This window comes from Schistocerca americana, chromosome 7, assembly GCF_021461395.2.
Source record: "Schistocerca americana isolate TAMUIC-IGC-003095 chromosome 7, iqSchAmer2.1, whole genome shotgun sequence".
Lineage (NCBI taxonomy): Eukaryota > Metazoa > Arthropoda > Insecta > Orthoptera > Acrididae > Schistocerca > Schistocerca americana.
In genome coordinates this window covers 549,316,186-549,343,692 of record NC_060125.1, presented here as the reverse complement: position 1 = coordinate 549,343,692, position 27,507 = coordinate 549,316,186, and the positions used below count along the sequence as shown (strand labels likewise).

The 27,507-nt window shown below is 42.9% G+C and overlaps 1 protein-coding gene across 1 annotated transcript in view; it reads right to left on the bottom strand.

The window, feature by feature from the left end:
• The window catches only part of LOC124623082 (feline leukemia virus subgroup C receptor-related protein 2), a 756,299-nt gene that overhangs the window by 55,332 nt on the left and 673,460 nt on the right, over nt 1-27,507 (bottom strand). Inside the window, exons 5-6 of the mRNA XM_047148874.1 lie at nt 25,699-25,802; nt 15,076-15,186 (exon numbers count right to left, since the gene is read on the bottom strand). Coding sequence (XP_047004830.1) covers nt 15,076-15,186; nt 25,699-25,802 — 215 coding nt within the window. The remainder of the gene's footprint in view (nt 1-15,075; nt 15,187-25,698; nt 25,803-27,507) is intronic.

Sequence of the window (27,507 nt, the reverse complement as noted above, 5' to 3'; positions counted from 1 at the left end):
GCATCTACTCCTTGGCATACGTGGGGAGTGTACAGGTCAGGCATCAGCAGTGCGATCCCTGTGTTGTCAGGGGGCTGCCACCAAATGGGTACACGACGGCCCCATCACAACGGACTGGCTGCCGTGCTGGATATTTGGCACAGAGAAATCCAGTAATATCATGGGGCGAAAGAGAGCAGGAGGCAACGGAAGAAGATGACGTGCCCCGGAAAGTGTCCTCACCCAAATAGTTGAATTGCAGCTGGAGATGCAAAGCTAGACGAGAAGAAGTTCGGGAGATCGAATCTCACAGCACTATGGAGAACTGAGCAGCACGTAAGCGACCTTCCCCACATGGGCCGCACTTCTGTAGAATTCGGAAAGTGGCACATCAAACCATGAAATGGGACCTGAACTTTAGTCGCCTCTTATGACAGGCAGGAATACGTTGGGGCTATTCTAAGCCCCAGACCCGCAGGGTGGGGGGTCTGAATGCGAAAATATTTTGTTGGCGCCCACCTATATAGGAATATGCGATCATTGTAACAAAGAGAAATCAGAGCTCGTACGGAAAAATTCAAGTGTTCGCCTTTCCCACGCACTGTTCGAGAATGGAGCGGCAAAGAAACAGCTTGAAGGTGGATCGATAAACCTCTGCCAGGCACTTAATTGTGAACTGAAGAGTAACAATGTAGGTGTAGATGAAGAAGCTCCATTAATAATGTACTATCACTACAGGAAAGCGTCGTAAATGTCCGCCAGTGCATCGGTGACCATTCTGGAGTATTTTAGAGCTTGCGTGAGTCTCTAAGACGTGAGGCAGAAGCATAGCTTATTATGAATGGATATCCTATCGAACACCCTCGCAAGTACAGGTCGCACTAATAGCAAGCAGATTACTTTAGAAGTTCTGATGTTTCCCAGTAACAGAATAATGTTTCGTCATTGTTTACTGCACTCTGTAGATCGTTCTAATAGCAAAGGGCTTGCGGCAGAAGGGAAGTTTTTCAGAATACCGAAGACGAATAAGTGCTTGTAGCTCTTGAGGTATGCGTTTTAAATCCCATATTTACCGGTCACTCTTGTCTTGTTCGGGTCCATACTGCCCTCTATCGAAATAATGGAAATTTTTTAACACCCTGTGTACATTCCGTGTGCATCCTTGTTAACTGTACCGGTTGTATTCATGTAATAACACGAATTTTGTTTATTACTATAAAGCAATGTTAGTCCCTTCAAAATAATCCCCATTAAGTATTATACCTTATGCCAACGCTTTTTCCAGTTCCTGAAACATTCTAGTGCTTTTTGGGATATCTTTTAGCTCTCTCAGCGATGCGTTTTTAATCTCACTTATGCTTGTAAAAAGATGGTCCTAAAAGATTTCCATTACTTTTCGAAACAGAAAAAAGTCGCACAGGGCCATGCCTGTCGAATGTCGAGGCTGCGGCATTATTACAGTATTGATTTTGGCCACAAATTCACGAAGAAGCAATGAAGTGTGGTGAGTAGGTCTGTTATCGTTCTGCAAAAACCGTGAATTGTTTCGCAACGAATTCGGGTCTATTTTCCGCATTGCCTCACGCAAACGGTGTTATTTATTTATTTTGACTTTGGGCAGCAAAAACCATACAGCCAACAATCTATATACAAGTTCCGCATTAACAGAATTGTAATGTACGCAGTTGAATGATAAATAGATTTCGATGGATAAATATGTCCTAAAAAATACATAAAAGACTAACACCGAGCAGCCAGCAGTAGTTACCACAGTACCGAGTTAACACCAGCGCAATTTTCACAGGAGGACAATGAAGAGAGTGTAAAGTACAAAAATAAATTCGTTATACAAATTTTAAAAAAATACAGAGTTCTAACCAGGGTTCGAACCGGTTCGGTTCCAAACGAAAATGACATACACTGCTGAATAACGGCACCGTTTACAAAGGTAAGTTCTTAATGCAAAATTAAAACACTAGTAGACGTTCTAGTTTCGAATCGCGCTGTTTCCATAAGAGGACAAGATCCACACATTTTATAGGTCAAAGCTGGGTATTTGCCTCTTTTATACAGTTAATGTATAGAGTACCTATATATATCGAACCTTTGAAGTAAAGCAGTTGTTGGGAGAGGGGTAGCACCTCGCAACCAGTTTCTTGTTGAAGACTTCCTGTGGGACGGGGTACTTGATACACGACAATATGACGTGATTCAGACCCGGACCTGCATACTACCAGGAAGAGACAACTTTCAACCGGTATATGTCGGAGGGGCAACACCCGTGTTCCAGCCTCATGCGGATAAGAGAGGTCACATTACGTCTACTAAGCTTCACAGAGGTGAACCATAGCCGAGAAGAGACGTTATATGCTGGCCAAGTTGCCACCCTCATAGCGCTGGGACGAGTGCCATGCACAATTCAGTTCATGATAAGCAGCTTCCTTGACCATCGAGTTGAAGCAAACGGCACTGAACTTGCAACTTATTCATCATGTGACCTTGTGGAAGGAACTCGTGGTTCGCCATGTCAATAAAATTGAAGAACATAGCGAAGGTGACCTTGGCCGCAGTTAACGAGCTTTGTCCGTTATCCGTGATTCAGAATGCTTCCACACGGACGATTGAGCCTTAGTTTCCACATGTATCGTCAACTGTTTGGGTAGTTCTGCATCGTTGTTGGTTTCATCTACAGGACTCTCAGGAACTTTGATTTGCCGCTGTTTTCGTTCCATTTTCAACAATTTTTGAACGAAATTTCCCGTCATGTGTTTCAATCCCAAAACATCTGAAAAATTTCGTAACATGAGTCAACTGATTTACCAGCATCACCAGCGATTTCTCTGATTGTTGTTCGGCAAGCTTTCGTAATAATTTGTTTCATTTTTTCGCACGATTTCATCGGTTGTGGTGTGCTGCGACGTCCAGGGCACTCGTCGTCCTCATTGTCTTCACGACGTTCTCTGAAACGCTTATGTCGCACTTAAAGCGTTGTTTTACTCATAGAAGACTCACCAAAAGCAAAATATTTAACATTTCTAAAAGTTTGCTGCACTGAATTACGTTCTTACAGGATAATTTAATATGTATACAAAATAATTATTCGTAGATGCTAGCAAAACATACGTAACTCTTTTTAGAGGTGATGACGCACTAAACATACGATGTGGCTAACACTGTACAGATAATTTTCAGGCATGTTTACCAACACGACAACGAAAAAAATGACAAGAATGCGATTAATGCGCGATGCGCAGTAACAAAATTCCCATTACTCTTTTAAAACACTACTTATTCTGCATTAACATTTGTTTTGTTTACGTGACTGCATGCAGTACGTTACTCGTGTTATTACTTGTTATCAATCCGCTGATTGTGTGGGACTGTGCAGCGGTCGAAACGCGCAGTGCCATGAGCGCTTTCGACCGCCACATCAGTTCAACGCCGACGTGCCCTTACAAAAAGTGCGGACACTTCGTGCAAGCTTTGAGACATGGACATGTTTATCTACTAGCTGTGATGGAATACGAAGTTCGCTAAATTTCAGAGCTGCGTATGATCCGTCATGACGTGCATAAAGCTCGTCAGCAGCGACGAGCATTCCAGGTTTGCGAAATGCCGACAGTCTCCAAACATGGTTCTTATCCTGCCTTTTAAAATGACTAGCTTTCTTAATTTTTTAATGCTCGGAATGTTATTTCATCTTTCTTCTTCTTCAGCGTGTCTTCACCTGACTGTATCAGATGTTAGTGGAGAGTGATTCCGAAGAATCGCTTACTTCATCAGGAGAGGAAATTTCGGAAAAACAAGGTTCTTTTATGAATGACTAGGTTAACGCCCGCTGCTTCGCTCGCGTAGACCGTATGGCCTGCAGGTATTTTTGTTTTTTGTTTCTATTTAATCGAATTTTTATGTTGTTCACAAATTTCAACACCTCCTAAGCTTTTCACGTTCAAAAATGGTTCAAATGGCTCTGAGCACTATGGGACTTAACTTTTGAGGTCATCAGTCCCCTAGAACTTAGAACTACTTAAACCTAACTAACCTATGGATATCACACACATCCATGCCCGAGGCAGGATTCGAACCTGCGACCGTAGCGATCACGCGGTTCCAGACTGTAGCGCCTAGAACCGCTCGGCCGCTCCGACCGGCCTTTTCACGTTAATTTAGGCCATATAGGCATGATCTTTACTGAATTTAGCCCTGATCAAAAATCAGTTCTGATAGCCGGAGCCCAAAATTTTTGTTAATCGTGTCTTTTGCGTTCTTGTGGAGGTATTTTCATAGCAACTTGCATCCTGTAACAAATATTTCTTGTATACAACCGAGAAGTGAAACACCAATTTTCATAAATTTAGATTTAAAATTTTTTTAAGGTAACGATATATTTTCTTAAAAATTTTCATCCCCTATTTCACTCCTTTAGGGGTTGAATTTCCAGGGACACTGAAACAATTTGTTTGTTTCTAACTGAGAAGTCAAATAATAATTGTCGTACATAAAGCCTTAAAAATCCTTTAGTAGTTCTTTAGTAATTATTTATTTAAAGTACTTTCAACTACTGTTTTATCCCCTTAGTGACTGAACTTCCAAAAATTCTCAAGCACGATTTTTTTTTATTTTCTGACGGAGAACCGAATATCAGTTTCGTAGCTCTGGCTTCAGAATTCCCTTATTAGCGACATACTTTCGAAATGTCTTTCATCCCATCTTTCACCCCCTCTAGAAGTGAAATCTCGGGCAATCCCTTCTTACGCGGCGCCTACAGTGTAAGATCCACAACTAGAAATTTCAAGTTTCTATCCTCAGCAGTTTGGGCGGTGATGGTGATGATGATGATGATGATGATGATGATGATGATGATGATGATAACGATGATGAATTGGGTTGAGGGGGCGCTCGACATCACGCTCATCAGCACCCTGACGAAAGTCAACATGAAATCTCATGGGTTGGGACGAAGGCTGTCCCCACATGCAGAGCAGTTTATAACGTACTAAAGTCTGCCGCCCTTCCCCGCCAGCTTAGGGATGAGGCCTGATAGTTCACAAAATTTCACCATTCTGTTAACACTGGTATCGGTATCTGCGAGGACGGTGAGCAGATCTCCAGCGTGACCAAGGACTGCCCTAATATCAGTATACAGGACACACCTAGCCACAATATGTTGAACTGAAAGCGGCACGCCACAAACTTCACAGAAAGGTGGATCCTCCCCCCGGAGGTGGAAGCTGGGTGTGAAAGGGCTGTGCCCGATGAGCAGTCTGGTAAGCAAAACCTCCTTCCAGCGGCGAGGCTGATACGAAGTCCGCCAAGCCTTTGTGGTCGGTTTGAACGACCGCAGTTTGTTGTCCGACACCTGCAACCATTCAGTCTGCCACTGACGCATGATGCACCTGTCACAAAATGAGATAATGGCGTGCAACGGGATTGGACACTGATGGACAGCACCATCCTAACATGCTTCCTTGGCAGCTTTATCAGCCATGTCGTTACTCTGCATCCCAACGAGGCCAGGTATCCAGCAAAGGATCACCACCTTGCCACAGCGTTGGAGCCGCTGTAAACAATGGATGAGCTGAATCAGCGGGTCTACCGGAGCGATGATGAGTCAGTCAATCTGTCAGGACATTTCCTATTATATATATGAGAGTAGACTTGCGATTCGCTCATGTTGACTCTTTGGCCTCACGATCTGTAATTACTAATGCAGTGCCCGCATGGAAGAGACTGGCGATCTGAAATTCAGAGTGTGGTAGTTGATTATAATGTAAGGGACAATCGAAACGTTTCCGTTCGAAGACCGTACAGTCCAGAATCGGTAGGCCAATCAGGCAAAATCGCCGTGAGCACTGACGCAATTATCCCGCTGACGCACCGTTTGGTAAAACATGGTGTTCTGCTGCGTGAACAGGTCCCTAACTGCCTACTGCAGGAATCGTCGACCTTTCAAGGCCGTTTTTAAGGGTGTCAGTGCGTAATAATCGTGGAAAGAGATCAGGATTACAGTGCGCAACCTCGAGTATCTCCCATTTGGGTTGGGGTAACTTCTGTGTTAGGACATTTGTGATAAGGGGGCGTGCGTCGTCACAAAGCACCATTCGCGCAACATTCCATAATGGTCGCGCTCCATTCCACAACGGTGTTTTGCGACAGACTTGCTGGTGGATGTCTAACGATGTTTGTCCTTCGGCAGCCAAGAAAAGACTAAAAGCACGTTGGTCCTGTTTCGAGACATTCGGTAATAATGTCACTACAGTTCCCGCTTCCGCATTCACCGCCAGCTCGTCGGAAAGACAGGAATCTCCTTTCATACATGCCCGCATGGGAGTCGAGCTAAGTTGCTTACAAGCTGCACCAACGTCCTCAAACTGTAACTTTTTGATCGCGCATTATAAATCAACAGGACTGGTTGACCAAAGTGGAAAGTACGAGGCAATCTTGTTTGTGGTACAGGAAATTATCTTTCCATATTTCGGATTTGACTATGGATGGCTCTGCGGGCAGGTAAAGCAAGTACTCGTATGTAAGCGGACCAGAGGCGGATGAGGAATAATTGCATCGACGACATGAGCCATAAGGAAATCTACTGGCATAAGCGGCCTTGACAAGGAGTAGATTTTTAGTGTCCAGCGTGTAGGAGCGGGAACCTCGGAAACAGTGAGTTGACTGAGTGCTGGAGTCGCGAACACCTGTGGAAAGTGGCTGAAGGATATGGAACCACGAGTAAGCAGCAACGTGTTGGACAGCCATGCTCTAACATAGAACTAGTAGGTTGGAGGCTTGCCTGCTCTGTAAGGCAGGGTAGAGGACTCACTCTCCCATATATTGACTGCAGAGTACAATGCTGTTGTAGGCCCTGGTAGTTCTGAGAACACCGTTCAGTGTAAATATTTGAACATGGTGCTCTTCAGTAGACAGCCCATGCATGTTCCCATATCGACCGAACGACATAGTCAGTTATGATTACAGTGGGCACAGGATCATGGAGGTTGAGCCGTGGATCGATGTAAATGTGTCGCCTGGTCGGACGAATGACTTTTCTTGTTACCCCAGGCCGAAGTTCGTGCCTGGATACGCCGTCATCCAAGCAGATGACTGCTTGAAACAAGCACCGCGTCACGCCACGAACGCGAGCCATTGGCAACATTACACTATTGGGTACATTCACCTGGGTTTCCATGGAACCTGTGGTAATAATCGAAGGCGCCATGACAGCTGTGGGCTACGTAGATGTGATTGCTGACCACGTGCGTTCCTTCATGGACGATGTCTTCCCCAACGGCTATGGCATCTTCAAACTGAATACAATGGAGCACATCTGGAACGTTATGGGTATCAGCTCCGGACCCACAAATCGGTGGCCCGTGATATACGGGAATTGTGTGACCTGTGCAGAGACATCTGGCGATCCATAGTTCCCCTAACGTACGAAGAGTTGTCGGAACCATGCCACCCAGTATCGCTCTTGTATTGCATTCCAAAGGTCTACCAACAGGCTGTTAAGCCAGTGGTTACTGTATTTTAGCTCGTCTGGGTCCACCAGAAATCAATGTAAATAGTGTCCAAATGGAGGTAAATACCATGAGTGGAATTCAATAAGTAATGCAACACATGTTATATCAGCCAATTTCGGTTGAAAAAATGTGGAATTTGTTGTGGGAATATTCCCACTTCAGCCTCTATACGTTCGTGAAGGTAAGTGGCGGCGCTATATGTAGCTTTGAAAATGGCGTCTGTAACGGAGGCACGCTCCAAGCAGACAGCTGTCACTGAGTTTTTTTGGTGGAAAACCACAACATTGCAGATATTCATAGGAGCTTACAGAAGGTTTACGGAGTTGTGGCAGTGAACAAAAGCACGGTGAGTCATTGGGAAAGAGGTCTGTCATCATCACAACAAGGTCGCGCAAACCAATCTCCTGGGTGCCGGCAACTGTGCATAGCTGTGACACTTGCAATGTGTCCTTCGCCACAAAAATGCAAACAAACTTCTCCTTCTCCATGACAACGCAGAGCCTCATACTCATCTGCGCACCGGACAGGAGCTCACAAAACTTCATTGGACTGTTCTTCCTCATCCAATCTACAGCCCGAACCTCGCACTTAACGACTTGCATCTGTCTGGCCCAATGAACTATGCGCTTTGCGGAAAGTAGTATATGGGTGATGGGAAGATTATTGGTGGAGATAATGTTGAAAAAATAGGGTTTTCTAGTCAAAAGAGTGAGGAATAATATGGTGTATTGAAATCCTGAATAAAATCAACCGGCTTTCAGAAAGAAATGTGTTGAATTCCACCGTAAAACGCTTACAAATAGGGTGCGCATTGGAAATATCCAGCTCTAAAAGCACGGTCACCGAGTATAGTATGTAGCAGTCAGAGGGTTAAGTAAATTCGAATTCACTGTTTTTGCACTATAAAAGAAGTACTGAGGAAGCTGTTACGAAAAATATACCTTGAACAAGTAATTACTGCAATTCTGTAAAAACGTTATCTTTTCCTAATGTGAAAATACCATTACATTTTGAATGTTATCTTTCGCCATTAGACGGGTATGCCTTGCGCCATTAGACAGGTATGCCTCGCTTGTTCTCTTGAATTCACAAGTTTCTACGTACCAACTGAAGAAAAAAAAGAAAGAAATTGAATATGCACCTACTTAAAAGACTCTGACTGAAAATTGTGATACCAGCTGCCTCATTTTACCTTCCTCAGCACCTATAAAACTTTTCCCAAAACTCTTGGCAACCGAATATATTCGTGCTCCTTATGCATGTAACTCACCTTAGTTACCAGAAGTTCTGCTCACTGTAACTCGCTCACAACCAATAGTCCAACACCGTGAGTTACTCATACTCATTCACTTCCACCTGCCCATTCTTACACGCTCATTCAGCACAATTAATTGTCATTATGTGTGTCTCTCCAACTGCCACTTCTCCCGTCCCACAGACACGGTCTCCTTCGCTCTGGCCTACTATTACTACTACTACTACTACTACTACTACTATTTATTCTCATTTTCACTGTCTCCCTCTTGCTCTCTCTCCCCCCCCCCCCCTCTCTCTCTCTCTCTCTCTCTCTCTCTCTCTCTCTCTCTCTCTCTCTCTCTCTCTCACACACACACACACACACACACACACACACACAGCTAGTATCCCATTCATGCCTTACAGCTGCTTCTTGTTATGCCAGAGCCAAGGTAGCCCCTGAGGGCCGGCAACCCATATTACACCACAGAAGACAGGGTTGTCTATGTCCACGGCGTACCAAAAGCACCATGGTAAACACCGGCTAGCCGGCCGCGGTTGCCGTGCTGTTCTAGGCGCTGCAGTCCAGAACAGCGGGACTGCTACGGTCGCAGGTTCGAATCCTGCCTCGGGCATGGATGTCTGTGATGTCCTTACATTAGTTAGGTTGAAGTAGTTCTAAGTTCTAGGGGACTGATTACCTAAGTCCCATAGTGCTCAGAGCCATTTGGACCAATTAAACACCGGCTATTTACATACAAGGTAATGGAAACAGACATTCCGAGCACTACTTCCTGCAGGGAGAGCTCGAGCCACGGTCTGCAGGAAGTATCACTACGGCAAAACGTGATTGGCTGGAGACAACTATTTAGGAGCTAGAACCAGCCCCTAAGTTCAGTTCACTACGGATGCCGATCTCGTGGACTTCGACCGCTGAAGATTTGAAGATTACGTCTTCGTCTCTCAATTGGACTTTTACTAGTGTGTGTGTGTGTGTGTGTGTGTGTGTGTGTGTGTGTGTGTGTGTGTGGAAAATTAGAAGTGAACTTTTGTTTGCCTGAATTAGGAAACTTTTACTGGCATCATTATCTTTATCTTTCTTTTGTTGTTCAGTCATCAGCCTTGTAAACGTACATAAATAAAAGTTGTGTTTGTGAAAAATCGCGAATTGTCAGTCACTACATTTCTGTCTCTCCTCACTGTCACTACCTCTCTCCTTCTCCTTGTCTTTGTGATAGATTGCTTCTCATTATAACTGACTCCCTCCCACTTCCATTTCCTCCTCTTTATTCCTTTCACTGTTCTGGAACTGTCAACTATGTTCCTCTGCCCCTGTGCCCTCCTCTTTCTCTCACACTGCCATTGTGGCCTTTGCTCTTTGTATACGACAACTATCTACTATCTTCCAGTATTTATTACTTTCCCGTTTCTTTCCGACTGCCACTGTGTCCTCCTCTCTCAGAATAAACAAGAGCGAACATGCTCGCAAATTCTGGGGAAATTTTTTAAAGGCGCTGAGAAAGGTAGAATGAGTTGGGTACCACACCACTTTTCAGTCAGAGTTTTTTTAAACCCGAGCATATTCGCATTTTTTGTGCTTCGATAAGAGCGTTTTTCACTGGTGTCTCTCTTTTTCCTGCCGCAGCAGGGCATGTCACTCATATGAAGAGAACTTTATGGGTCAGCAAAATTTTGATAGTTTACTTATGTGAAATTGAAATAAAGCAAAACTCATTTTACGAGTCAGACCGGCTTTTACGTGCACAGAGATTTTGCATGTGCTTGAATAATACGACATAGGGTTTCCAGAACCCTTCTGATGATAATGGGGACATTTTTCAGTATATTTCTCCGTGCTACGCCTCTTTATAAACAACATTTTTGCCTCACACCAGATTTTGCGTGTGTATTTTACGTGTGCAAGAAGGGTAAATTTGAATCTGTATCTAGGAAACAGATGAAGATATCAAGAAAATTTTCCACGGTGTTCATGAACGGGATCTTAGGTATATATTGTCAAAATTTTAGCCATGTTCTGTGCATAGCCATCTTGGAATGCGCGACTCGGTTTTGGTAGGAAAAAATAGTAAAAAGAAAACACTTTTTTGGGCTTTTCTAAGGAATCGCTCATAAACTAATGGTGCCTCTATAAGCCGCTTAAGACCCACAGTAGACCACATCAAATGAAAGAAGAACAAATCGATTTGCTCGATTTGCCTAAAGAGGAGGAAGTGTCAAATATTCATACTTTGACCCTGTACTGTACTGTACTGTACTGTAGGATAGTGACACTAATACTGTCCTTACTTTGGGTATACAAATGGTCCCTAGCGCAAGGGCTATCCAAAACACTTGACCCAATCTTTCTATCACCTATAGAACCCGAGGTATTAGTGCCCAAACAATCTCGTTTTTGTACAAGGCGTTTTGGGACGTATTAGGTTGCGTACGCTGTCGTATACGTACCCCTTTACTAAGAAGTAGGAACCGATTATGATAGTGTTTGTGAGATCCGATACTGATAAAAGAATTTTGCTAAACGACAGTCACTGTACGTCGAATCTGTGAAAGTGGCTTGATCGGGCACAGCACAACTCCTTGTTCCGCATCGCAGGAGATGACAATGGTGGCGCCCACTCAAGAGACACTGCAGTGGTTAGCTAGCAGCGTATGCGTTCGTGTTTCCTCGTGAGACCATCAGATACAAACAGGAATGGTTAATCTAACACTGACACTTAAACACACGTCCAGAAGGCGAAATACTGCAGCAGGACGCATCGCATAAGTAGACATGAAAGTGGTCCCAGGGCATCATGAATCCAGTCATACTTTTAACTCAAAGAGGAGACTGACTAGTTTCATTTCTTGACCAGTTTGACGAACATGATAGTGCAGGGTCCGCAACTGCAGTAACTGCTTGGAAGCAAGTAACGACGCCAGTTGCAACTTTATTTTCTAGATAGATTTTACTTTATAATTAGAAAATAAAATTGCAACTGGCGTCGTTATTTCTTCCTGAGAGACTAGTTCCACCCATATGTCTCTCTGCAGTGACAGATGAAGACCGCAAAGTAAACAAGCTCAAAATTTAAAGAGAAGTAAAAAATGAGGTATTTTGAATACAATGTTCTCCTTCATGCCAACCAATCTCGGTCTTGCGGAAACCAACTAGAGTTAGTCTCACATGCGAACCTGAAAGCCATGGATAAAGGGAATCATGTAGCTGCAGTGTTTCTTGAGTTCCAATAGGTTTTTGACTCAGCATCACTCCGACGCCTCGCAATGAAACCACGTTCATGTTGAGTATTAAGCAAACGTTGATGATTGCACTGAGGATTTCTTGGTAGGGGGGGACGCAGATTGCTAACCTGGGATGAGGAGCACCGACAAAATGAGATGTGCCCCAGGGAAGAGTGTTCGGATTCTTGCTATTCGCATTGGGTAATAACGATCTTGCAAGACAGTATCAGCAGTAATCTGAGACGTTTTGCAGTACTGTTTGAGAAGAGCTGCACAGATATTCAGTGAAATCCTTATAAGGTTTCAGAATGGAGTAAAGAATGGCAATTTGTTTTAAATGTCAGAAATAAAATATTTAGCACTTAAAAAATGAAGAAGAAAAAAATGAAATGTTATGTCCTTTAACTCACCGTTGGAATCAGTCAGCTCATACAGATACTTAGGTGTAACAGTTAATATAGATATGAATTAGAAAGATTACATATGCTCATATGGAGTTAGTGACAGTCTTTGGTTCATTTGTAGGATGCTCTGATAGTGGAAGGAGATTGCTTACAAAACACTGGTGTGGTCCATTCTCGAATACTGTTGAAGTGTGTGGGACCTGTAGCAAGTAGGACTATCAGCGACTTTGATCGTATACAAGGAAGGACTCCGTGAATGGGCGCAGGTTTGTGTGACTCGTGGAACAAGCGTCATGGGTATGTTAAAGAACCTGAACTGGCAGATACGAAGACAGACGTCCATTATCTCGCAAAAACCTACTTATAAAGATTCAGGATCCAGTATTGAATGAGGAGTCTAGGAATATACTTCTGCCCCCTATGTGGCACTCCCGTAGGTATGGCGAAAACGATGTTAGACGAACTGCAAAGCTCCATATGCAAATGTAACTGGAAGAAAAACATAACATCAGAAAGTACCCTTTGCCATACACTTCGCAGTGATTTGGAGAGTACATGGAAGTCCCTGAAAATGGAGTACGAATGACAACTAGATCGCGTCTCTCGTCAAAGGGACCATCCCAGCATTCGTCTTGCAGTCCAAGCATTCTGTGACGACCAAATGTTAAATTTGCTAAAATTATTACCTGGAGACAAAGTATAAGCGTATAGGAAATCAAATTTTAAATATAGTTTCCTTTTCTTGAAATTCGATCCAAGATAGCCAAAAATATCTGCGAAGTTTCAGAAGTCTGCTTTCCTTAAAGGAGTGAAAAACTACAGCTCCGATCGATACACGTTCAAGAGAATGTTTTCGGGTTTAAAAAGATTTGTCGATTCCTTTTACAAGTATCGATAGCTTTCTTACTGTTCGAGATATATCTAAAAATCGTTAAAAGCTGGTTTCCCTACAGCTCTTTAAAATTCATGTTCCCATATATGCTCTTTACTCTATCGCTCGCGGCTAACCAAAAATGTTCTTATTTGAAAAATTAAAAAAAAATTAATTATTTTTGAGATGTATCGACTTTTCGACAGAAAACTTTCCCTCGATAACTGGCTAGATCTTCTCTGCGGATGGCCCTACAGAAACAGTTTTATGGTTTTTTTCTTCGCAAAGAGTTGTCTACCATACTATCAAATAATTATTACTATTTTATTAACTGTACGGATCAAAAAATGATTTCGAAGAACTCAAAATTTCGTCGCGCGTCTTTTTTAACTAACTAAATGGCTCTGAGCACTATGGGACTTAACTTCTGAGGTCATAGTCCCCTAGAACTTAGAACTACTTAAACCTAACTAACCTAAGGACATCACACACCTCGATGACCGAGGCAGGATTCGAACCTGCGTTTTAACTAACTATCTCAATTTCTATTATATGAAAATAACTTTTAAAGAAAGCAATTGCTAACATTTTTTCTATAATTTAAAAAGAATTTTTTTTCTACGGTGTTGTGGAGCAGATATAACCCTTTTAAAAAAAAAATCCAGTAGACACAATTAACTTTTTACAGCCTTAAAAGAACGTAGTTAGCTGCACTGCAGAAGTTCGAACAAATCCTTTTTTTCTTTTTTTTAAGTTCGTGGCAAAATGTCAGCAGTTTCTTTCTTTGAAAGTTATTTTCATAAAATAAAAATTGGGATACTTAGCTCTTGAAGCAAGTGAAATGAGGGTCAAGTTGTTCGAAGCCATTTTTGGATCCTTACAATTAATAATATAACAAGTATTTAATAGAGTGGTAGCAAAACACCTTTTGAAGGAAAAAAAGCCTGAAACCGTTACTGGAAGGCATTCTGCTGAGAAGAAATAGCCAATTATCGAGAGCACCTTCTTTCCGAAAAATCGGTATGTCAAAAAATAATTAACATTTTTGAAATATTTCTAACAAGAACTTCGTCTTACCGCGGACTATACGTACTATAAATGCAAGTATGGGAACGTGGATGTTAACGAGTTATAGAGAACTCAGTTATAACGGTTTTTCGATCATCTGGGAGCGTTAGAAACGAATCGATACTTATAAAAAAGCAATCGATAGGTCTTTTTAAGCCCGACAGCTTTGTCTTCAACATTTTCCGATCCGAGCTAAGTTTTTTACTCATATACGAAAAACTATTGTTTGCAACTTTGCGGATATTTTTCAGCAATTTGGTCATCTTGGATCGTGTTTCAACTTTTAAGTCATTTTCAACCAGGTGTCCGGATACATTTTGTCAAATAGTGCAGGTTACATTATCGCCGGTTGCTAACATGGTCTGGAGGTTGCTTGGGAACTGACGACCAATTTCGCTCAATTTTTTTGTTTTCGAGGAATAATTTTTGCAGTCATTCTCCAAAATGCTTGGACTATTAAGCGATTTAGTGAAGTCACTGAAGCCTAAATCTGTATCCTGGACGGAGGTTCGGACACTTTCTCTCTCTAATGCGAGTCCTTCGTAATGGCCATCAGTCATCTAGCTTGGTGAATGTGAAGAGACCGGTGTACAGTCATTCCTCGAGCTCGTGATGAAAGTACTGTTACGAGCATGCAGTATGTACGTAATGGCAAACTACATATCAAGGCATAAGGATAAATTCTCAGCAGCGCTATGCGATCTTTGCTGCACGAAATCTGACGAGGCGACGAGACAGCGGTATCGGTGTTGTGACTCACCCGAGGAAGATGATGGTGAAGTAGACGACTTCGATGTAGCCGCAGTTGAGGGTGAAGGTGTAGATGACGAGGCCCACCAGAGACATGAAGTAGATGGCCAGCGTCACCTCTCTGGAACGGACAGACGACACACAGGATGTAGCACACGTACTGTCAAGTAGCAGGCGACAGATATCATTGTACGTTACTGTTTGGAAGAATGCAGACAGGAAGCTAGCACCTTAAATTTAGACATAGGTGATTATCATTAAAAAAAAGCCAGTATCAATATCACAATGTTACCGCATGGTAGTTCTACAACAGTATTCAGAAAAACTGCTCAGTATACAGAATGTAATAAAGTGATACCGACAAAATTCTTTTTAAATATATTGTCTTTCGGAACTTGTCCATAGAGCCATCTCAACACAGGAAATATTATATTACCATTTATTTCGACAGTTAACGGTAGACATTAGTTTAAGTCGTAGCCTGGGACGAAGTTACACAGGCTTAACGAAGGTCTGATTCGACATAAAACAAGTTTCACAGTCAGCGTATACTAAAACGAGTAAACAAGACGAAAACGCAAAACAAGATACACACTGGTAATATGCTACTAAAATCTTACTGATAGGAAATGATAAATCGCCGTTCGTACAGATTTTGTCTATTCCCAGTTCAGTCCATATTAATGTGTGCCTAAATTAACAATAAAATGTTCTTTATGTATCTTGGAAGTATTGTTTCAAAAGCTGTGGAAGAGAACTGAATATTTCTGCAGATCTGTAAGTACCGTCTAGAAAGAATATGAGAGCGGTTTAGAAGAATCAGATCTGTCTATTACAAATAATGGAAAACCCGGGTTGGATTGTATCAATATTATGAAAAGGACAGGTGCTGCTCATCCTATAGCGGAGATGCTGAATCGCAGACAGGCACAACAAAAAAGACTGTCGGAGCTTTCGGCCAACAAGGCCTTCGTCGAAAATAGACAACATACAGAAACAGACAGTCTGGCTTCAACTTCCAGAGACAGTGGTCATATGTGTGTCAATTCGGTTTGAGCACGCGCGCGTGTGTGTGCGTGTGTATTTCTCATAGAGGGGGCTTGCACCCCTTGTTGTTTTGCGTGGCACTATCACAGCACGGGCCTACATTGACATTTTAAGCACCTTCTTGCTTCCCACTGTCGAAGAGCAATTCTGGGATGGCGACTGCATCTTCAACACGATCGAGCACCTGTTCATAATGCACGTTCTCTGGTGGAGTGGTTACACGACAATAACATCCCCATAATGGACTGGCCTGTACAACGTCATGATCTGAATCCTACAGAACACCTTTGGGATGTTTTGTTTTGGAACGCCGACTTCGTGCCAGGCCTCAACGACCAGCATAGATACCTCTCCTCAGTGCAGCACTCAGTGAAGAACGGGCTGCCATTCCCCAAGAAACCTTCCAGCACCTGATGGAACATATGCCTGCGAGAGTGGCACCTGTCATCAAGGCTAAGGGTGGGCCAACACCATATTAAATTCCAGCATTACCGATAGAGGGCGCCACGAACTTTTAAGTCATTTTCAACCAGGTGTCGCCGGCCGAAGTGGCCGTGCGGTTAAAGGCGCTGCAGTTTGGAACCGCAAGACCGCTACGGTCGCAGGTTCGAATTCTGCCTCGGGCATGGATGTTTGTGATGTCCTTAGGTTAGTTAGGTTTAACTAGTTCTAAGTTCTAGGGGACTAATGACCTCAGCAGTTGAGTCCCATAGTGCTCAGAGCCATTTGAACCATTTGAGCCAACCAGGTGTCCGGATACATTTTGTCACATAGTGCAGGTTACATTATCGTCGGTTGCTAACATGGTCTGGAGGTTGCTTGGGAACTGACGACCAAGAGCCCGAAGATTACTTGCAAGTACGTGTATGTGATGTGTGATGTGTGTTCCTATCGACTAACTTGGACGTTTTGTAGAGGACATCTCGACGAAAAAAATTCAGGTTACGAAACGATGTACGAAAAGTCATCCAACGACGCCAAAGACCATCGGGACCAACACCTGGTGCTAGGTCACTACATTGAGGCAAAACGAGAGTTTCTTCGCTAGTGGACCACCCTGACAGCATTGATGGCGTCAGATGCATCAATGCCTTATCACAGCGACTCCGTATTAACATTCAAATTCACGATTGTTGCAGATGGTTTCGTTTAGTGGCAGGCAGTGGCCCCTTTGACTTTGATGTTAGGGGCGCGGTTGCACGATTTTTTCAGGTATTGCGTTGTGTTATAAATGCCCCCCCCCCCCCCCTCCTGACACCGTTTACAACCACTCGAAGTTTATTGGTATCTTTTGTTGCAGTCTGTAAGAGACTAATGAAATATAAGTGGGAACAGTGACAAACGGAGAAGGAAAGTAGAGACATTGCCAGAAAGGACCCCCAAAAATTTCCCCACAAACCGGAATTGTGCTGTATGTATAGGAAGAATTCTCGTAGCACTGAAAACGTGCCTGACTCAAAAGGAAACGGAAAGTTCACGATCCCCCTCAGTTCTGCAGAAAACGCTGTTATGGTTCCGTAGCTGATGGTGATATTTCAGGAAATAAGCCTTCCACAGCTCCAGCTGACTTCTTTAAAAATTTCTTTTCAGGCCAGCTAAAGACCATGTCAAGATAAATATTAATTTCTCTTTTGTCTCATCTTTCACTAAAATTCTTTAATTTTCTCAGAATGAGCTCTTTCTCTCTCATATGAACTTGTGACTCGAGTAGTTTTTCTGTTTGTTTTATGTTCCTGTAAACTACTTAATTTATTGACTTCTATTCTGATCATGTCTCTGTTATGCCTCCTATTCAACCTACTTCACTGTTAAGTCCTTCTTTTGTCTTACTCCCCTTCCATTTTGTTTGTCTGCTTTTCTATGTGGATCTTTTTTGTTAATCTGTCTGTTCATTCTCTCTAGATTCGAGTGTAACACGCCTCTTTCTGATTTAATTTTTTGTTTTAGCACAAATGAGTATATTTCATTATTCGGAAAACCGAATTGTCGTCTTTTTTCGTGACTGGACCTTATATTTTTCGCAAGATTCCCGTTTCTGTCTTTTCTAAATCTCCTAAAGCCATTATTGTCGAGATAAAACTGGTATTTCTCACCTACAGAGGACTTCTGGTTCTACAACTGTATTATAATGCCTTAATTTAAGATCTTTAGAAAAAAACATTTTGCTGTTGTTTCGATTTCTCAATCTCAAGTATGCTCTTTACATGTATTTAAAGTTGTCTGCTTTGTTGTTGTTGTTGTTGTTGGTGGTGGTGGTGGTGGTGGTGTCGTCGTCGTCGTTATACTTAGTTTTCAAAATTCTTAATCAGCTGCTTTTGTTTGTCATGTGCTTTGTCTTTTCAAAGGATATTTAATGATCTGCGAAAGCCAAACAATTTAGTGCTTCTTTCGGTCACCCAGCTTCATGTGGTTGTTAAGTTTCTGTTTTCCTATGCCTATTTTCCATTGTCTCTCAACTTTTTCCAGCATACGATTGAATAATAGTGGTGACAAACTGACAGTTTGTCTGACTCCTGATGCAATATGGAAAGGATCAGAAATTGTTCCAAGAAATTTTACAAGTTTAAAGGCTAAAGTCTCATTATCAAAAGATCACCATCGTACAGCCTTAATAAATGCAAGGAAGCCAGAAAGTATAGAACTGACGACCAAAATTAAGTAGGCTCACCGACACCAAATCGTAAGTTGCAATCTTACAAACGATCGTACGGAGGGTCGCATTACATACAAAATCAGTATTCGAGATTGACGATGTGGATGGAACACTCACAAGGCAACTACTTTAAAGAAACCTGGAAGCCAAACATTCCTACAGACCAAGTTGACACTAGAATCTTGTTATGCGCAACGTGTGACAGTCACCGACTTATACCTGAACAGGATGTCGATCTGTAACAATTTGAACGTGCTGGTTAAATAGCGAGTCATTTCATTTCATGCCCAACACCACATAACGCCCGCAGAGTGTTACTAGAATACGAAAGAAAATACTCTCTGCTGTTTCCGCCAACATGAACTTGTTACATCTGATGTTACCCAGTATGGGAGCAGGCCAAAATGAATTGTTTAGTACACAGTGGAAAAACAGTCACAACTCTCTCGCATCATTTCAAAACTTGAAGTTTGTCGGAAAAATGACGGATTGATCAGAACAACTGATTCCATTTTTCTTAATGTGCGTTTCACTCGTACTTCCTTTGTGTAAAACAACACCATGACATGCGGCACAAGTCGATAAAAAAATCACAAACGGTAGATGTGATGTACACGAACAGACAAACAAATGATTACAGTTTCAGAAGAATTCGGTAATTTATTCAAGATAAAGAGCTTCACACGTTGGGAATGTCAAGAACGCGTTGGTCTAACTCTGGCCCTTATGCAAGCGGTTAGTAGGCTTGGCAATGATTGACAGAGTTGTTGGATGTCCTCATAAGGGACACATTGTGTCCAATTAGCGTGTTCTATCGTCAAAAGCCCTGCCTACAATGCTTCAAACGATCTCAGTAGGGAGACATCCGTCGACCTAGTTGGTGAAAGTAGGGTTCGGCAAGCACGAAGACAGACGGCAGAAACTCTCCCCGTGGGGCGGTGGGCATTCTCTTGCTGAAATGTAAGCCCAGGCTAGACCGCCAGGAAGGGCAACAAAATGGAGCGTAGAACGTTGTCGATGTACCACTGTGCTGTGTCGGTGCAGTGGATGACAACCAAAGTAGGTGTGTTTTGTAATTCGTAAAATAATGTGTTGGAAACATGTAGACATCTCTTGAACAAACTTGACATTCTTTACTCAGACATGGCACTACCGATGACAACAACTACGAATGGACTAAGCAAGTACTCATTAAGTTCTAACTGATATTACAGCGTGCAAGGGGCACCTACTTTGGAGTCTTAAGCGACACACATTTCTACTCACTACGTACCTGAAATTGCGCCCTACCTGTCAGCATATATGTTGCCAATAAATAAACAAGGCACACAAATTCGACAATTTATTTCTCTCAACTGGATGTTAAGTAATGAGGTTCTAGGCATGTTATTTACACCTCTGTGTACTGAGTTTGGTCTGTTTGGACGGTAGAGATACGTGTTGAACTTGAGATATAATGGATTTCGGGAATGATTTCACAAATGCATGTGAATTTCCTGCAGGATGTAGACAGTAAATATAAAAACCATACGGAATATTTATGAAGCACTAACCATCCCTCTATTATCTGCAGGGGCACAATCCACGATAAGTTGTAAAAATTTAGTTCATCTCCTAACGAAGCATTGCAGTACTGGGTTACTGAGAGCTAACACCTGAAATTTTATATTCGGCACATCCTTGACTCTGTGGATCTCGGAATATTGAACTTCCCTAACGATTTCCGGAATGGAATATCCGACTCGTCTAACTCCAACGACCATTCCGCTTTCGAAATCTGTTAATTTCCGTAGTGCTGGCAGAGTCACGCCGGAAACCTCTTCACTTGAATCACCTGAATACAAACGACAGCTCTGCCAATTCACTGCCCTTTTATACGCTGTGAACCCGATACTACTGCCATCTACACTCCTGGAAATGGAAAAAAGAACACATTGACACCGGTGTGTCAGACCCACCATACTTGCTCCGGACACTGCGAGAGGGCTGTACAAGCAATGATCACACGCACGGCACAGCGGACACACCAGGAACCGCGGTGTTGGCCGTCGAATGGCGCTAGCTGCGCAGCATTTGTGCACCGCCGCCGTCAGTGTCAGCCAGTTTGCCGTGGCATACGGAGCTCCATCGCAGTCTTTAACACTGGTAGCATGCCGCGACAGCGTGGACGTGAACCGTATGTGCAGTTGACGGACTTTGAGCGAGGGCGTATAGTGGGCATGCGGGAGGCCGGGTGGACGTACCGCCGAATTGCTCAACACGTGGGGCGTGAGGTCTCCACAGTACATCGATGTTGTCGCCAGTGGTCGGCGGAAGGTGCACGTGCCCGTCGACCTGGCACCGGACCGCAGCGACGGACGGATGCACGCCAAGACCGTAGGATCCTACGCAGTGCCGTAGGGGACCGCACCGCCACTTCCCAGCAAATTAGGGACACTGTTGCTCCTGGGGTATCGGCGAGGACCATTCGCAACCGTCTCCATGAAGCTGGGCTACGGTCCCGCACACCGTTAGGCCGTCTTCCGCTCACGCCCCAACATCGTGCAGCCCGCCTCCAGTGGTGTCGCGACAGGCGTGAATGGATGGACGAATGGAGACGTGTCGTCTTCAGCGATGAGAGTCGCTTCTGCCTTGGTGCCAATGATGGTCGTATGCGTGTTTGGCGCCGTGCAGGTGAGCGCCACAATCAGGACTGCATACGACCGAGGCACACAGGGCCAACACCCGGCATCATGGTGTGGGGAGCGATCTCCTACACTGGCCGTACACCACTGGTGATCGTCGAGGGGACACTGAATAGTGCACGGTACATCCAAACCGTCATCGAACCCATCGTTCTACCATTGCTAGACCGGCAAGGGAACTTGCTGTTCCAACAGGACCATGCACGTCCGGATGTATCCCGTGCCACCCAACGTGCTCTAGAAGGTGTAAGTCAACTACCCTGGCCAGCAAGATCTCCGGATCTGTCCCCCATTGAGCATGTTTGGGACTGGATGAAGCGTCGTCTCACGCGGTCTGCACGTCCAGCACGAACGCCGGTCCAACTGAGGCGCCAGGTGGAAATGGCATGGCAAGCCGTTCCACAGGACTACATCCAGCATCTCTACGATCGTCTCCATGGGAGAATAGCAGCCTGCATTGCTGCGAAAGGTGGATATACACTGTACTAGTGCCGACATTGTGCATGCTCTGTTGCCTGTGTCTATGTGCCTGTGGTTCTGTCAGTGTGATCATGTGATGTATCTGACCCCAGGAATGTGTCAATAAAGTTTCCCCTTCCTGGGACAATGAATTCACAGTGTTCTTATTTCAATTTCCAGGAGTGTATATATGTGCATATCGCTATCCCACGATGTTTGTCACTTCAGTGTAGATACAGCTTCGATACCTGGAGTGTCAGGTTTTGTGTTGGTGCTGTAGAATAGTGCTGATGAGATTTGTGATGTGAGAGGTGACGCAGCGATGAGTCTGGTGGCTAAGAAATTGATTTATACAGACAGCATGTGACAACATCGTTACGTATCCGGCCGCAACCACCATAACTGAGCACAACAAGGACCAATGTGAAGAGGCAACCAATATTAATCGTTAGGGACATGGCTCCACATCGGCAAATAAAAAAGCTACCGTAGTTCACTTACTTTCTTTACATAATATCATATGGGAATCATTTTTAGGGCAAAACATCAATCCAAACTAATGTTTACAGTCCAAATGCTTCTAACGCGAATTATTTGTGAGGCAAACTCAAGAATTTCCTGCAGAGTCCTGTTCAGAGAACTGGGGATACCAACTACTGCTTCCCAATATATTTATTCCATAATGAAATTTGTCATAGAAAAGTGTTTCTTTTTCAGACCGACAGCTCAGTTCATGGAATCAGTACCAGACATGAAAAATCTTAACAAAGATAGTCACTTACTTTGGTATAGAAAGGTCTGTTATTCATGAACATACATTTGAAGTAACTCCCTAGCAACCATAGATAAGTTTAGAAACTGTTAAGTTCACTGTAAGAGGAGCCTAAAGATTACATGGATACTAAACTCCGTCTATCCCACTGAACAGAATCTGTTGACGTATATGTTGTTAATAAAGTCAAATAACGCGAAAAATACATAAAGTATGACTTCTGAACATCTTTACTGCAGTATTGTGATCAATGGAAAAATGTAGTGTAAATTAAATTACTATTTGATGACTTGTGGCTACATTAGCCTAATTATTATCTTATGTATCTCACTACATGTACATTTAAATGTTTCTAAAGACCTAATAAAGAAATATATGCTTCAGATTTTTCGACTTATCCACATTCATGAGTACCTGTTCAGTTGGGATCTACGGATAGAACATTTCGTATCTCTTGATTTTAGTTTTTTATTTTTTCTAAAGATTTCATCGCTGCAGAAGAGTGGACCATGTAGCGTATATAATATAAATGTTGCGGGTCAAGTACTCAGTCATACTAGTCATGTTTGGTACTCACTTTTACTCTAGTGTATTTTAGTATACTTATACTAGTGAGTCTTGTCATATGGGCTACTCACTTCTACTCACTGCTCTCGGATACTCACTTGTACTTGTGGATTTGTGGTGCCGGATACTTACATGTACTTGTGCGTCTTGTGGTGTTGACCATTCACTTGTACTGTAGTATTAGGTACTCACTTGCACTCATGCGTTTTATGGTGTTGAGTACTCATGTTGAATACTTGTGCATCTTGAGGTGTCAGCTACGCACTTGTACTGTGTTGTTAGCTAACTTGCACTTGCACTCTGCTTTTGCTATGTTGGCTACTCACATGTACTCGTGCATCAAGTGGTGTCAGATACTCAGTAGTATGCGTGTGACTTCGAATGTTGGGTACTTACTTGTGCATCTTTTTTGATATCAGATACTTACTTGTGCATCTTATGGTGCTGGCTACTCACCTGTATTAGTGAGTCTTATGGTGTTGCCTACTCGTACTGTGGTGTGAAGTACTCACTTGTACTCACGCCTTTTGATATGTTAGCTACTCTGTTGCACTATTGTGTCCAGTGGTGCTGGTACTCACTTGTACATGTATGACTTGAAGTATCGATTACTCACTTGTACTCATGTGTCTTATAGTTGAAAGGTCTCTCTTGGATTCCTTTCATGTTAATTTTTTAAAACTGTTCTCATTTACGGCATACATACCGCTTCTAAATTTACTGTGGTGTTTCTGACTATCTGGGAGGAGACTGAGCAGTGGAACGTGTTACTTTTACACGTAATCAAGAACGATCTGTCACACCACTACACTTTAAAACACAGTTTATATGTAATTCATGTCACACAGTCTCATACAGAACCTACATCCGCTTTCTTTTATATAATGTGTATGATAAGATACTGTCATCCCCCTTCCATTCTGTGTGAGAGGATGAATGAGCAAATGTATTTCTAGTTGCATGCTGGATGGTAGCAGACAAGCCTGTTTGCTAGAGAACAGTAGGACCAACGTCAGAACAGGTAGCTACGCTTTCTAAAAACAAAGAGGTTTCTATCCTTAGTATGGTCCTGTCCGTCCCTTGTCATGTTGGTATAGGAAGCTGCCTCTCTGGTCACTTCCGTTTTGTATACGGAAGCACCCTCGGTAGGAGCCCAGGTCAGTCTGTCCGCGGCGAGCGTCTGAAGTGGTAAGATCTCCGGCTAAGCGCGTGTCTGCTAAGTCCGTAGGACAATGGATTTCTTAAGTTCAGCCTAACTGAAAATTTAATCACCTTTATTTCAGGTTTAGCTCTAAAATATCTAATGTTATCTTAAATTACAACGCAGTGTATTTCGAGTGTGAAGTTCAGAATATCTTCCAGTAGTTGCTTTGTCACTACTTTGTGAGTAAAGTGGAAACACGTGTTGATCAGTAACTCTAACTAAGATCATCAATCTTAAATGCGAATGTGCGTGAGATTATAACGTCTCGTCTTGACAATATTTTTCAATATAGCAACTTTTCTTTATGTTCAACCCACGTGGGGTGTACTTTGTGAGACCAGTACCACGTGCTTATAACAATTGTTTGACCCATCAGGTTAATAGTAAGACGATAGTAACCAGTTCAAAGTTTTTCTTTTGTAATTTGTGTTTCGATGTAATTTATATTAATTATCAAAATTATTGTGGAGTTACACTCTTTGTGTAAACCAAGTTGACCATGTGAAGCATGTAGTGTAATCATCAAAGTAGCCCTCCGCTATTCTTTTCGGGAAGATTTCACAGAGAGTTAGTATGAATTTAGGATACCAGTGTATGGTAATTTCATGACGGACAGGATTGGGCTACGAACATAACTTCTTTGGGTGAAAATTGAATCGGTTGGTTGTGGTTAATTTCCTCTTGCATATGTTTCAACGTTCTTCGTGTGTTATTTTATGAATGCAGTGTTCTATGCAGTCTCCCAATCTTGGTTCCATATTTGATGTGTTCCGTAAGATTACAAACACACATTTTCACAATCCTAAATAAGGCACCAGTTTAGTTATGAATCAAGTTTAATATGCTGAAATTTTAACGGAACAATGATCAATGTTAAAATAAATGTCCAAATATAAACTTATTTATTTCTTTTTATTTAAATTGTCTATATGTTATCGTAAGATGACTACTAAAAGATTATAATTAATGTTAATCTGGTTGGGAATTTGGTAAGCTAGACTGGATACCTGGTGAAACAGTTGCTCAGTAATGCAAGGTTAACTTCCTCAGATAGCTCACAGCTTTTAACCCATGGTCTTGAATATCAGCACCGCTTTCAGAACAAATTAATGCAACAACATTACATAGTGCCAAGTACTCACTTGTACTCATACATCTAGCGATGTCGTGTATTCAGTCATACTTGTGCGTCATGTGTTGTAGGGTACTTACTTGTACTTGTGCATCATGTGGTGTAGGGTACTCACTTGTACTTGTGCGTCTTGTCGAGCACGACTCCGCAGCAGACGCTGCCCACCATCCCGGCCAGCACCATCACCAGACCGAGCCGGCCCACGTCCACCTCACGACCCTGGAACACACCACGACACCACACCAAATGCTTACCATTCTCAGCGACTCTGGGCTGTTCAAGATTCAAGAGGGAACGCGAAAGCTAAACTCATTTACTGCTGACGCAATCAATATGGAAGGCTAAGACAAATTACACTGCCCAACAGAATTAAAGGATCACTTTTTCGAAGCCCTGTTATAGCGTCCCATAGCGACACATAATTGTGACTGGCTCAAAGGTGATTATAACCTTCCTCTGTAATTATGCAAAAGCATGACCCCATGCGATATCATCCTTGGGCTCGACGAAGCTTCAAAACAGCAGTATGTCGACACTTACGAAGAACAGGCCACAGTTCGGAAGTTGATGTGACGTTTAAGCTGTGTTAATGACGTCACATTGGCACCAAATTTCACCACAGTTCTGCCCAACGCCACCGTGGACTTAGACGAAGAGAAGATCGTCACAGGCCCTTTTACCCATATTTCATCCCTTCTTTGACGCCTCTGCGATGAAGGGCAGAACCGCGACGTGCAGCACTGAAATCGCGCAGTATTCTTATCGATGGTCGAGCAAAACGTTACACACACACCACTGCTCAGAACTGGCACGAAAAGGCCTGAGGGAGTGGCGTAAACGGCGTCAATAAAACCACTCCTTTGCCTGGGCGTTGACTCCCACACATTTTTCTGTCGAAAACTACAGTTGTCAGTGTGATGAGCAGCAGGAAGACGTTCTGGACAACCTTGACACTGCTGACACCCTCTAACGTTTCAACCGTTCTACAAGGATATTTGGGAGCTCGATTCTCACTTAGCGTGATAGCACCCCTTTGGTGCACAGCGCGGTCGCAATTTTCACTGTCGCGTCCAGCTCACATGTTGCAACCAGTGCGGTTACGGCGCTCTTATTTCGCGTCCTCCTGTGGCCGGAGGGGGCAGGGGGCGCGTGCGGTATTGACAAATGCTCGAATAAAATAACAAAGGGTCCTTCTAATACCTCTCAGTTCGGCAAAACCCTCGCTGGCACTCACCCACTTTTATTGAGAGTCTTAAGGGAGGTAGGACGTCAAACGGGCCGACTTCGAGCAGGAGAGGCATCTCACGACATTTTAATTTCCAGTGTCTATACTTTTACAAATAAATTCATAAAACTTTGTCAGCATCACCACGAAGGATTCAGGATTCACACCCATTGCAGTGGAAGTTCGAAAAAATAACAAAATAAATTTTTTACGTGCGAAATGTCATCATTTTTTCACTTACTAATGGCTGCATTTGTTGCTATAGGTACACTTTTCTTTGTAAGTTAGAGAGATTCTTCGATGAATTTTGCACAGCATACATACCATACTCACAGGTGTATGAAACTCTAGAATTTATTTAATTTATGAAAAAAACGAATGAGCTCTTATATTTTAAACTTCATGTTTAGAAAAAACGTAAATTTTATAGTTAATTACCTCAATTTTTGCCACACTTTTTAATAGATTTGGAAAATTCTAGAGTTTCATACACCTTTAAGTATGGTTTGTTGTTGTTGTTGTTGTGGTCCTCAGTCCTGAGAATGGTTTGATGCAGCTCTACATGCTACTCAATCCTGTGCAAGCTTCTTCATCTCCCAGTACCTACTGCAACCTACATCCTTCTGAATCTGTGCAAAATTCATCGAAGAATCTCTCTTACTTATGAAGAAAAGTGTACCTATAGCAACAAATGCTGCC